General features: G+C 38.4%; 1 protein-coding gene across 2 annotated transcripts in view; it reads right to left on the reverse strand.

Annotated features, from left to right (window-relative positions):
• Positions 1 to 14416, reverse strand: part of COG6 (component of oligomeric golgi complex 6) — a 55091-nt gene that overhangs the window by 21022 nt on the left and 19653 nt on the right. For both annotated transcript variants that reach the window (XM_030468145.1, XM_030468137.1), the window contains exons 9-13: positions 11378 to 11506; positions 11195 to 11286; positions 7297 to 7361; positions 1216 to 1307; positions 385 to 502 (exon numbers count right to left, since the gene is read on the reverse strand). In XM_030468145.1, coding sequence (XP_030324005.1) covers positions 385 to 502; positions 1216 to 1307; positions 7297 to 7361; positions 11195 to 11286; positions 11378 to 11506 — 496 coding nt within the window. The remainder of the gene's footprint in view (positions 1 to 384; positions 503 to 1215; positions 1308 to 7296; positions 7362 to 11194; positions 11287 to 11377; positions 11507 to 14416) is intronic.

Genomic DNA, 14416 nt, shown 5'->3' on the forward strand with positions numbered 1-14416 from the left:
TGTGCATGCATAATTAATTAAGAATCTGATGATGCATTAATAATAAGTATTTAGCTCACTCAGCTACTTTTGCTATAGTGCATTTAGAGAAATTTTTATTTTTTTTACTTCTCATAAATTTTAAAAGTCTATAAACTGCTTTGTAAACAAATACTGCTAACAAGATTATTTTAGCCATATTTTTACAAAAATAAAACTATTAAGAGATATAAGGTATAGACAGGAAGTTTTTATGTAGTTCCTTATTTCAAATATAGAAAAACAAAACTTGAGTTTTAAGAAAAGCTGACATATAAAATATCTGTTCATCTAAAAATTTTACTAGACAAGAGGGAAATGAAAATATGTTTTGAAACAGGAAAGCTGTATGATTTTTAAACAAACCTTGTCCATGAGTTTACTTGCATGAAGACTCAGGCTGTTAAAGAATATCTTTTTGCTCAACAAATGCATTTCTTCAATTGTTGTCAACAGTGTGGCTGCACTGTTTCCTACAATACCACTGAAACAAAAAACAAGAGTAATTAAACAGACTGAAGAGGAGAGAGAACATGACAGGGTCAGATACTGTAGACAGCACTTCAAATACAATTTTTTGAACATTGAAAATTTACAAGAAATAATTACAGGGAACAGTTCTTCATATTAGCTGAGAGATTCAGTCATACAACTGTGAGAACAAGCATTATCAACTATGTCACCAAAGCAGATAATAAGTACAGGATATCTGCAGTTTGACACAAACTCTTTAGTAGAATTCTGGAATTTACTGGATTTTCAGTTTGCTATTCTGTAAGTCTACTTCTGTTACAGAAATCATACTATGTAAACAAAAAAGGTTGATAACTATTCTGTCATACTGTTCTTAAAGAATAGCATCATCTCTCTTCCTTCTTCATTGTGATATTAGGCATCTCCAAAAATTCAAGAATTCATGCATTGCTATTCCAAGTGTCAAGCTATTTTACTTAGCATGAATGCCACACACAATTTAAAAGGCGCTACATGACTATGCTCTTCTTGCAAATAAACCTTCTATCTAAAGTAAAAGTGCTTTGAAGATACAAAAATGGTAGTAAAAATTCATTGCATCAAAATCCTTAATTCCATAGCATACAGCAAAAACTAAACCATGAAAACACTGTCTCTATCATACTATATTCTTCTTTAGTTACAGTTTTTTTTAAAAAAGGTATCTTTAACAATTTTGCATACCTGATTGTATGGTGGTAGAACTTGAGAAGATTGGAAATTTTGTACAGCAAAACTGCTCCTGGCTCAGCAACAATCACTTGCTCAATTCTAACCTGCAGAATAAAGAATAAAAGCACCCTTCAGGTGATATGTTCCAATAGCCAAACTGTATGATTTCATATGCAATAATGTCTGATTTTTTGAAAAATAAATTTAATCAGAAAGAAGCTTTAGATTTGTATTAAAACCTGTTACTGAAAATTTCAACATAATGACATTATTGATGCATTGATACCAGTAGATACTGGAATTCCCTCCGGCACTGAATAGCAAAAACAGCTGCAAAGCTGCAAAATCCCTAAACCACGAGTCTATCATTAGCATCATGCAGTAATTCAGAACATCCAAAGTATTAGGTATGTTACCCAAAAGACAAAATTTCACCTGAATTAATCTCTCCTTCAATTGAAGAAGGGATTATATACTTCCCACCAGTATTTAATTAGTTATATTGACCTTCTTTTCACAAACAGAGAGGAGCTGGTGGGAGATGTGGTGGTCGGTGGTCGCCTGGGACTTAGTGACCATGAAATAATAAAGTTTTCAATATTCAGGGATACAAGGAGGGTCGTCAATAAGACCTCTACGCTGGACTTCCGAAGGGCAGATTTTGACCTCTTCAGAAGACTTGTTCGGAGTATACCCTGGGAAACAGACCTTGAAAACAGAGGGGTACAGGAGGGTTGGTCGTACTTCAAGGAACAAGTTCTGAAAGCACAGGAGCAAGCTGTCCCAATATGCCGAAAAGCGAGCCGGCGGGGAAGACGACCGGCCTGGCTGAATTGGGAGACTCTGAAAGAAATTAGGGTTAAGAGGAGGGCCTACCAATTATGGAAAAAAGGGATAACTACTGAGGAGGAATTTAGGAATATTGTTAAGTCATGTCGAAAGAAAATCAGAGACACAAAAGCACAATGCGAACGGAATCTCGCTACCTCTGTGAAGGATAACAAAAAGTCCTTCTACAGATACATTAGCAGCAAAAGAAGGGGCAAGGAAAATATCCATTCTATACTAGACACGAGTGGGAATATAGTTGTTAAAGATGAAGAAAAGGCTGAGGTATTTAACACCTTCTTTACCTCAGTTTTCAGCGGAAAGACAGGTTACCCTGAAGACGGATGGCTTCTGGAGCTCATAGAAAGTGACATGAATCTAAACAGCCCCCCTGTAATCCTGAAGGACACAGTCTGTGACCTACTGCGATGCTTGGATCCCCACAAGTCTATGGGACCAGATGGGATCCACCCAAGGGTAATGAAGGAGCTGGCAGAAGAGCTCGCCAAGCCTCTCGCTATCATCTATCAACAGTCCTGGCTCACTGGGGACATCCCAGATGATTGGAAATTGGCGAATGTCACGCCAATCCACAAAAAGGGCCAGAAAGAGGACCCAGGAAACTACAGGCCCGTCAGCCTGACCTCAGTGCCTGGCAGGGTCATGGAACAGATCATCCTCGGTGCAATCACACAGCACCTGCAGGATGGGCAAGGGATCAGACCCAGCCAGCACGGTTTTAGGAAGGGCAGGTCATGCCTGACCAACCTGATCTCCTTTTATGATCAGGTGACCCGACTGGTGGATGAGGGGAGGGCTGTGGATGTGGTCTACCTAGACTTCAGCAAAGCCTTTGACACCGTCTCCCACAGCAACCTCCTGAAAAAACTGTCAGCCCGCAGCTTGGACAGGAGCACCCTGTGCTGGGTTAGGAACTGGCTGGAGGGCCGGGCCCAGAGAGTGGTGCTGAACGGGGCTGCATCCAGTTGGCGGCCGGTCACTAGTGGTGTCCCCCAGGGATCAGTGTTGGGCCCAGTTCTGTTCAACATCTTCATTGATGATTTAGATGAGGGGATTGAGTCCATCATCAGCAAGTTTGCAGACGACACTAAGCTGGGGGGGAGTGTTGATCAACTAGAAGGCAGGAGGGCTCTGCAGAGGGACCTGGACAGACTGGAGAGTTGGGCTGATTCCAACGGGATGAGGTTTAACACGGCCAAGTGCCGGGTCCTGCACTTTGGCCACAACAACCCCATGCAGCGCTACAGGCTGGGGACAGAGTGGCTGGAGAGCAGCCAGGCAGAAAAGGACCTGGGAGTCTGGATCGACAAGAAGCTGAACATGAGCCAGCAGTGTGCCCAGGTGGCCAAGAAAGCCAATGGCATCCTGGCCTGTATCCGGAACAGCATTGCCAGCAGGTCCAAGGAAGTGATTCTGCCCCTGTACTCAGCCCTCGTGAGGCCACACCTGGAGTACTGTGTCCAGTTCTGGGCCCCCCAGTTCAGGAAGGATATCGAGGTCCTGGAGCAGGTCCAAAGGAGGGCAACCAGGCTGGTGAAGGGACTCGAGCATAGACCCTACGAGGAGAGGCTGAGAGAACTGGGGTTGTTCAGCCTAAAGAAGAGGCGGCTCAGGGGAGACCTCATCGCTCTCTACAACTACCTGAAAGGAGGGTGTAGCCAGGTGGGGGTTGGGCTCTTTTACCAAACGACTTTCAACAAGACAAGAGGGCATGGACTTAAGTTGTGCCAGGGGAAGTTTAGGTTAGATATTAGAAAGAATTTCTTTACGGAAAGAGTGATCCGTCATTGGAATGGGCTGCCCACTGAAGTGGTGGATTCTCCGTCCCTGGAGATATTTAAAAAAAGACTGGATGTGGCACTCAGTGCCATGGTCTAGCAACCGCAACGGTGGTTCAAGGGTTGGACTCGATGATCTCTGAGGTCCCTTCCAACCCAGCCAATTCTATGATTCTATGATTCTATGATTCTATGATTCTATAATGACCAGCAATGCTTACTCTTGATCTCAGCCTGGAGGTAACTTGCTACACAGACCAAACCAGTGCTGACTGCCTTTATAGTTGGAATCTCCATGGCACGCAGGCTCAATCCACTCATAAAAGCTTCCCAGGGCCAGTCTTCAGGCACTCACCAAGCAGTGACAGACAGTGACTTTTTACTACACTGTTCTCCCATGTGTCTCTGTGTGGATGGGATACACACAGACCAGCAGCTGCCACCAGCTCTCCCAAGTGATTTATCTGCTGCTCAATGGAACAAGGTGTGCAGCAGTGACTTCTCACCACAGCCAATTGCTGGCAGAATTAACTAAGACAACCTCCTTAATCATCTCTCTTTGCATCTTGGTCAGAGACCAAAAACAAAGAATAACTCCTCCTTTATTCGCACTTTATTATTAGCTGCTCCTTTATTCACAATGCTCAGTGCACAAAGCTAATTTCAGCACTTGGGTGAACTTTGCTCCTCATTGCATATACATATACAGAGGTATGTATACTAATACTCTTTCGAGGTCCCTTCTAACCCCTAGGATTCTATGATAATATCTATCTTTGTTGTTGCCTAGGAGGTCCTTTATGTAAGGATACTGAGTATACCATAAGTGTACAGCAGAAGAGAGTAAGAAAGGCAAGAGAAAAAGAGGAAAATCAAAATACTGGTGAAAAATAGCAATAACTGAACATAAAGAATTAAGAAATAGAAAAATACAGAACAGGCAGAAAGAGAGGAAAATAAGCTAAAGACTTCGGGGTTAGGGAACAAAAATGAGAATTAAACAACACAACAAGAAAGGAAGCATGGTTGCTTCTCATACATAAGTCTTCACTGCACAGGAAAATCAAAATCTGGAAGTCACTAAACCTAATCTGTTCAGGGAAGTCTTGGATTTACATCTCTTACCATTTCCTAATCCTATGTGTCCTGTAGTCAGCTGACAATAAACGACCATCTGAAGTCTACCGAGGCATTAAAAATACATTTTGTTACTTTTGACCTCATCTTAAGTGCTATGGAAAAAATTAGGGCCTGAATTTAAATGATTTGAGTTGGGTTTTTTTTCCAAGATCTACCACTTCTGGGTACACAAGATTCACTTGGATACCTAAAACTCAAACCAACTATCAGTAAGAAATATGGACAATTTATACTGCATACTAGCATAACCCTTCAGCAAAAGTAAGGAAACTGTATCATATTATACATTCTCATGGAAAGTCATAAAACAGTAAGACAGAAGACAGTAAGAAAATTCTACATAATTATGTAAGTATTAAAAAGTTCTTATGGGAACTCTACAACTAGGTTTTTATCAGGTTATTTTATACTTCAGCATCCATTTGAATCAAAGTAATGGGTTTGCAAACATCAGCAGAAATCCACTAGCAAACCAGTACACTGTGGTGCCATACAACTACAGAAAAAGTGTTTTCCCTGAATTTACTGCAGTTACATTCCTTCCTGTGGACAATCTTCAGAAAGAACAACATACCCATAGAATCACAGAAAGCAGAACTGCAGAAAGTATATTGTAGAAAAGACTCCTCCAAACTGAGTCTACTTTAGTTGTTCCCCATCAACATGATGCTTGCAACTATCTAACTGCATTGCACTTCTGCTTCTGTTTTTTTTTCTGTTTTCACTGTGGAGAAACTCCCCAGGGGAAACAATGAGTATTGCATATTTTACATTGAAAAGTCTAGACTGGCAGTGAATTAACATAAGATGCATTCTATTAAAATGCTGAGTATGGCTGTCTATGTTAACAGATCTAAAGCAAGGAAGAACAGAGTTTGGAGAGGAAAAATAAACAAAAACTGTGATAATAGTTCGTCTAACATGGCAGGTCCTTTTCAACAGGTCAAAACCTAAAGTTCTGGAAAATCATCATAATTATACAGTAACAGGCACAAACTGAAACACAGGAGGTTCCTTCTGAACATCAGGAAACGCTTTGTTATTGTCAAGTGTGTCAAAGCACTGGCTTAAATTGTCTAGAGAGGCTGATGAGTCTCCATCCTTGAAGATTTTCAAAACTGTCCCAGGCTACCAGCTTTAGGTGGCCCTGCTTGAGCAGCAGTTTTGGACTAGATAACTCCAGAAGTCCCTGCCTACTGTGATCACTTCCTCTGTAATTCTGTGCTATTCCATATGGCACTTTGATTTTTACCTCTCTTCAGACCTTAGCTCTTTCTTATCAGGAACTCTTGCATAGTATTCAGAACCAACCTGTTAACATTTAAGACTATTTGGTGACTGGACACAGTTGTTATAGTTCCAGCATGCTGAAAGAAATTTATTGGAATAGTATTTAATATATTACAATCCAATCTTTAAAAATTGAATTTATAAACTGAAATCCAACAGGCAATTATTGCTATAAGCTAAATTTTGTTGATTATTTTTGCTTGTGATTATGTGAAGCCCATCCAACAAAAAGATATTCAATCATTTGATGGATCATTAATAATGATTTCTATTGAATGGGTCCCCTAGACTGACCAAGGCTCTAGTCTGAATAAAAAACAACTGTGGAGGGATGCAACAGGAATACAGTATATCAAGGTAGCATAAAGATTGTACATAGAAAAGAATCTTTCATGGTCTCTTCCAATACAAGAGCAGGAGTTGTTAAAAAAAAAAAAACAAAAAAAAAACAAACCAAGAGAAGCTGGCTTTTCACACAGCATATAGTCAGACTGTGCCCTTTCCTTCTGCAGGATGAGCATCAACAATTTATATGAGTTTGACATGCTCATGTAAGGAAAATGTATCAAGGTCTATTAAATACAAAGACAGTAGCTATGACTTAGTAAGTCTTTAGGTGAATCCATAAACAGGTGAAGAAACTATTCTACAGAAGTATCATGAAACAACTGCACAACCTGTATGCTCTTCCCTAAGAAGAAAAAGAAGGTAGTAAGTTAAACTGATTTTTCTTTTTGACCCACTACAGTCATTCCTTTATTCTTATCCAAAAGCTAAATTTTTGAACGTAAGGGTTCCTGATCTTTAGAAAAAGTGAAAGAAAAGGGAGATACAGATTTAGTATCCTAACTTCTCTCACCACATGACTACTTAAACCAGACATCTACGAACAATAGAATCTTTACTTTTGAAGGGGTAAGTTGAGAATCTAACTCTCAAACAAGAGTGATGAAAACATTGTAGAGATGGGGACACAGGTTCTGGAAAAACATGACAGAACAACTTTTATATTTAGAATGCTAATAAAATACCTCACCTTCAGAGGCCTGCAGACACCTTCTGTGATATGCCCCACTACTTCTTGAATATTTTCTTCCACACCTACAGTTAATGCAAACACATGGTAAGATTATGCAAACATAACTCTCTTTTCTTCAAGACCATAACACAAACAAATGTAGGAGCTACTCCTCCATAAAAAAGCATTATGAACTGTATGTTCTTTTCTGCACAAGAGTAGTTTACACCTCCACTGAACTTCAAATCTACCCATTAAGAAATAGCTGCATGACAACACCAAGTCCTGGAGAGCCATTAGCTCATGCTATGCAATTGTTTCTCAGCACAACACAGTGCCTGGGGATTTGAGGGAGAGGAGCAAGGGGAAGAATAAACGCTCTAGCAAGAAACTGTCACAGAAAGGCTCAGTTTTAGCACTTCTTGAAATTAAACAGGAAAAATAAGGCCAGTGAGATGCTCAAGGAACACCAGTACATACCAGTTTGAAAGGCCTGAACAGCAGCTATACATCTGTCAGGGTCCAGTGCTGCCACACTCACAGCATTGTCACAATTTAAATCATCTCTGTACCTCCACACTGCTGTGTGCTGCAGCATTAGCAAACGCTGCCTCCCCAGCAGCAATTGAACCTCATCTTTCACAGAACTATCTACAAAAGAGAATATTGCTCTATCTTATCATGGAACACAAATGAATTGTTGCATGGCAACCAGCACTGTCATAAATCAATCAAACTGAAAGCAACAGATCTTCAAGCTCTCACTTCAGTAACAACTCGGAATAGATTTATGGAGACAGCAATACTTTAATTCTAATTTAAAACTTGTCAACAGGAGTTCATCTTCAGATGGGACCCATGCAATGAACAGTAAACAAACTGACTATGACATGTGATAGAAATCAGGTGAACTGAAGCTATATTTTGAAGATCTTATTTCAAATTTAAAGAGATTACCTCCGAGAGTAAAAATTACAAAAGATCAGAGATCTGTGCCAGTGTCTCTTTACACCAAGATATGTCAAAAGCCATATAAGCAGAAACAACTAAATTCAGTGTGGTTTTTGTAAGAATTTCAGCATACTAACTTGGTAAGATAATCAAAATATGATTATATATTTCAGTCCTGATATCAAGGAAGAAAGCAAGATTATAAGCTGCAAGATGCATGGTCTTTTATGTAACGATCAGCTCCCAGATACATGCTAACAATTTACACATTTTTTTAGTGGGAACAGTCACACTTTTACTGTTCATCAATATAACAAGCACCTAGCACATATTTGCAAGTGTATCTGGACTGGATTGACTTTACAGATTCTTGCATCTGAAGGTTTTATCTGCAAAAATATACAAGTTCAGATAACAAAGGACTTGGAAGTGCAATCTTGATATGCCACATGCTTGTGCCTACACATATACTTTCATGTCCAATTAGAATATTTTCAATTCAGCAAACAATAAAAAGACACATTGGGTTACATAACTGATGCAACTATTAGTATGTCAGACTGACAAAATTATTCTGGAATAAACAAAAAATGTGGTATTTACACAATTTTTCTTCCACTGGGACCAAATCCACCTCTATGTCACCCAAGAGCTCTATGTGTGTCACTTCTGCTTTTGTTTGTTTGGTTGGGTTTTTTTTGGTGGGGGGCTTGTTGTTGTTGTTGGGTTTATTTAAGATAAGTTTTGTGTGTAGTTGCATTTTACTCCATTATCCATAGTTTGATATTACATGGAGCATACAGGAAAAATTAAATAAAAACTTGAATAGAGTCTCAGAACAGAGACTCCTGAATTAAAATAACAAAGTCACTTCCACCTGCTACTCAACTGGATACTGAAGTTACAATATTTGACTGGCCTACTATAGGGAAAGATCCCTATTATCTAACTTTAGGTGCCCAGTTAGGCACCTCCTCCATACTTGTTGCTTGGGCTCCCTCTATAGGGAGCAGAAAAAATCCCCGAACAGTTGTGATAAAATTCCCCAGAAATGCCTATGTTAGAGCAAACTTTCATTGGGAAGATCTGCCTTCTGGAGATGAAAATTTCTGCCATTACTGCACAATAAAAAGGAGGTCCACTTTTTAAATGGCTAAGTGATATTAATGCTCATATGTAGCCTGAGCAACCAGACACTGTACTCACTAATTAATTACCAACTCAGGAACTAAATTTTATATGGAGCATAGAATCTCAAGGGATTTCATAAGGCTGCACTACTCATATATGGTTCTTGTCAAGCTGGTTTTACAAGAACCTGTAAGTATCCCATTAAGTACTGTTTTGTCTTATAGATTTTATCACATAACCATCATTGTAATCCAAAAAAACCTCCCAATGATGCAGAGGGATAGCTAACATGACACCATCTCCCAGGCTTTGTTGCTTCTACAGTATGAAGCTAAGAATCCTTCTTCATGTTTCTTGAAAACTACACATCAGTGATAGCAAACCCACTCTTGGAGAGCCTAGGAAAGCAGATGTTCCAGAGAGCAATATTCAACTCTCATTTACACCTGTCTTGGGAAAAAAAGTTTTGGCCTGGTGATTTTTTCTTTAATTTTCCCCAAAACTTTTATATTCTCCATATTTCAAATAGTTTACTCTGATCTGTGACTGAAATACTCTAAACGTATAAAATTATGTGGTCACAGAAACTCAGCTTGACTTGTGCCAGTGTCAAGGGAAGCAGCAGTTAAATAGGGCATGGCACAGAGGTGGGGCTATTTTGGAACAGAACTGAAGCCTGGAGAGCAGCAGCAACACAGGCTACAGCAGAACTGGATACAGTACCACTCTCCACGGGGCCAGCTTTTCTTGAAAGACTCTCCAATTACACTACAAGCATCAGGTCCTAATCAACAAAAAATTGTCTTTTTCCCTACCATAAAATCATCATGAGGCCTGCTTTCCTACCTCCCTGAGATACAGTCAGTAAATAATATTAAATTCACTTCTATAGTATGCTTTAATTGCAGTTAAAAAACAACATTCCTTCAGTTTTATTTACAACAGTTTCTAAGTAGCCTCCTGGCTCATATACTGTTAATTAGGAAAGCCAATTTATACTTCCAGCAGTTAAGGAAAATGAGAATGCATATTAACTTTAAATCCCAGAGCAGGATTCAATTAGGATGTACAGTCTAAAGAGCTCACCAGATACAGATCAGATATAAGTTCTTACACCAAGTTTGTTAAGACTCAGTACACATGGTTAATTTATTAATTGAGCCTTTAGCTGAAGCCATGGAGGTAAATCATACCACAGCTTCTACAGGGCCTGAAAATATAGGTCTAAAGTACTTAAAAGGGAGCAAAAGGCCTGAAGAATAAGCATAGAAATCTGTAGTTCTGTTAATGAAGAAGCCTCAATGTTAAGCAGCTTTACATGTCTCCTTTGACCTTCATAAACCTATAATGATACATTATATGACAGAAAAGAATTCCCTTTTACATGCAGCACAGAAGGAAGAGTATTACAGGAAGAAGGAATTATATTTTTTACATTTACTAAACAAATGAGCAAGGGATAACAGGAATCCTCAACATATCAACAAACTACACTACAGCACTGTTTTCAGGGAGGTTATGTGTTCACATACATTAGAGAAAATATTCACAACTATTAGAGACAATTCTTAACTACCAACCACAGCATAAAATGTCCCTTTGCAAATTTAATGTAAATCTATTATAAGCTGGTAAAATGAAGAGTGCATTTTTAAACACTCTTCTTCATTAAGGACCTTCTTCTGGCAAAATGCAACAACCAGCTATTCTGAATTTATTTCCAGGAAAATCTAATCTTAGACTCCCATAACCAAAGCCCACTCTAAGAAATTAATGACACTTTCTGGCTTACTTTCTATCACTTCCCAACGTATTTTTTAAAATCTAGTACTACCTTGAATAGTTACAAGCTTTAACATAGCTTCCAGGTGTTCTTTTTCAGAAGCTGTAGCTTGATGCAACCAGGCTAGCATGTCTCCTACATACCTAAACAAAGACAGAAAATTCTGTATAAATCAGCAATTCACAGTGTCAGGTATTCAAAGTGCCAAGAGGCAAAAGAAGGGTTGTACTGTACCTCAGAGGATCGTGGGAGTGCATTTCAATAGGGCGTGGGGTACCTCCCAGACCTCCTCGAGTAAGAGCATCTATAAAGCCACGGACTACAGCACTCCTCCTGGCTGTTCCAAACTCATCCAAAGTGTACCTGTTATTGAAACATCACAATGGGTAAAACAAAACAGTTCACCTCATCATAACTTATTGGCTCAACTTTAATACATTTAACCATTTTTAGTTTCAGAAATCTTGCATCAATACTTCTACTATGAAGAATTCAAAACCTGATTTTTTTTTGACTCCTCCAAACAGATACAAAATACAACTTTGCCTTGAACCTCCCAATCACTTACCATACAAATAAACAGACAAATAAATATATCAGGCTTTCCATTTTTGTCCATATAGACAAGTATTGACTGGTCTAGGAATCCTGTTCACACGTGGTCCAGTTAACTTACAAGAGAAGCAACTGCACTGCAGCCTTCTTCTAGGCTACCACATGATGAGCAGTAAAAAGAGTTATTTTCATTTGATAGATGCTCACTCAAGTAATTCTTAGTTAGATATTTAATGGAGGGACAATTACAGCTCAGTGCATAATCTCAAATGGCTTGCTCACAATAGAGGAAATATCAAGAGTATACACACAGCAGCTCATATTTGGAGCTTCCTGTCAGGGCTTAAGCATGATAGCAAGTGAAGGATGGGAAATTATCACTGCTAACAACCTGCTACAGCTGCTTAGAAACAGGGCTTTTTCAAACCAAAGAACACCTCTACTTATTTAGGAAAGAAAAAAAAAACCAACCAAAAAAACACAATCCAAAGTTAAGCATTTTTAACAGAAGACATAAATTGAAAAGGAGAAAAAATACACAGGACGTTTTATTTTTCTAATAAAATCAAAGGTATGGCAGACAGTAAGCATTATGTCACTTAGCAATACACCCAACATCTGAACAGATATAAAAATAATAATACAAAGCATGTTACTCACTGACTAAAGTTAAACGTGCATTCCATTCACAATTAAGCAGGATGTGGAAAAAAAAATGCAAAAGAAAACAATACTGTTTCAAAAATGTTCCTAATTAAGTTCAATTAGATTTCTATTTGCTGTAATGAGTCCAAGGGATCTTTCAGTTTTGCTCCTTTCAACCTACATGACCGAGAGGGGAAAAAATACACTGAAAAATCCTAAATTTCTGTTTAAACCTTTTTCTTCATACACTGAACTCACTCACTCAGAGAGCAAATATCTGCAACTAAAAAAAATTATGAAAAAAGTATTTAATACATTACTATTTGGAAAAAATGATGCAATTAAAAGTGGTAGAGATCTGGGATCTGCTGACTACCCACAGTCCAGGAACAGCAGCATTGTAGTGAAAAATCTCAAGTGTTTTTAGAAACCAAAGAAGTCTTTTTTCCCCTCCAATAAACAGCTATATATGATTAAAAATACAGCAGAAAAAAAATCTTGTGATCTTGTTATTAGTTTTGAAACCAGCATTAAAGAATGATAATTTTGTTTCAAGAGAAAACTACTCATTCTTCCCTTGCTCTAAGCAGAACAGGGTACAGCTACGAGAAAATCCTGCATCACAGAAAAACTCTATAATAACTATTATTTACACTGGAAACACAGTGCTTACTGCTGCATTATTACATGCATTCATGTTAAGGGAAGTAAACAACATTTGGACTACTTTCAGTCCAGCTGCAATTTTTCAAAAACCCAGTAAAGGAATGATCACTGGGGAGGAAAGGAAGGAGGCGGAGAAAAAGCTTTGAAAAAAAAAAATCAAGAGTGTAGGACTGAAGAAGAAGAGCTCTGAGCTATTACTCTCCATATTTTCTACAAAACACTTCTCAATTTTTCTGTTAGAAACAGGAAGTGAAAATCAAGCAAGCCTTTATTTCAGATCTCTACTGACTCCAGTTCCCAGCAGTCCATCCATGGTGCAATCTTTCTGTCATCTTGCAGTTACCAAGACATTGATTAACATAGGAAGACAAGAATTTCTGTTTTTGTTTATGAACTCTTGCCCTTCTCCATCTTACTGCCCTTCATACAGTCAAATCACACTATTTATCAGCTGCAAGGGCAGTGATTTGGAAGAAGAGTGCTTAGTTCACACAGCAGTGCTTATATAGGTAACAAACAAGATAGAACTACTTTTTCTATGACCCAAATTTTACATTTTGAACTCAGTAGTTTGCTATACACTAGAGGTATACAAAAATTTATGGAAAGGAGTAAACTAAACCTCAAGTTTTAAAATGCAAAGCCTCAGTACTGCAATTTTTACAATACTGCTATATCAAGTAATAATGCATGAATAATGAGAGATATATGGTTACATCTTCTACAGTAATGTTTATTTTTGCCTTTTTGGTAGGAAAAAAAAACAAACTACCTACCAAACTGTACCTTCAATAATACTAGTACTGCTGTTTGTGAGAGAGATGTGTGAAAAAATATAAAGGTTTCTCTCCAGATTAATTTCAGACTAGCCAACTGTGGGTTTATATGTAAGGTGTGGTTTACTTTCCCCATAAATGTTAGGAAAGGAAAGCAATTGTTTTATAACATTTGATGGTAAAATAACAAAATATTTATTGCAGAACACAACTGTATCTGAAAACAATCTTATAAAATGTTGTGAGCACAGTGGTATCTGATCCTTTTCAGTTGTAAAAGAAGGCCTGGAGGACAGAATGTAAGAAACACTTGGACTGTGCATTCTCCCCATGAGCTGCTTCACAGAGATTCACACTTTTGTACACTTGACACTCCTAAAGACAAGCCCAGCTTTTGAAAGACAGCCTAGTACTCTGCTGCCCTGGATACCTGCAGCTAAAAGTAATTTGCCATAGTTGCAAAATGTCATGAGACAAACAAGCAAAAAAACCAATATCCAAGCCAAAAACTAAAAAGAAAAGTACCACCACCTCCTCAGGTATGGTCGATCAAATTAAAACAGTTCTTACAGTGCCACCTTGTGGTTAAGTCGTCTCTAGCCACTACCATTTCATTTATGTTAAGTCCCTT

Source organism: Calypte anna, chromosome 1, assembly GCF_003957555.1.
Source record: "Calypte anna isolate BGI_N300 chromosome 1, bCalAnn1_v1.p, whole genome shotgun sequence".
NCBI classification, from domain to species: Eukaryota; Metazoa; Chordata; class Aves; order Apodiformes; family Trochilidae; genus Calypte; species Calypte anna.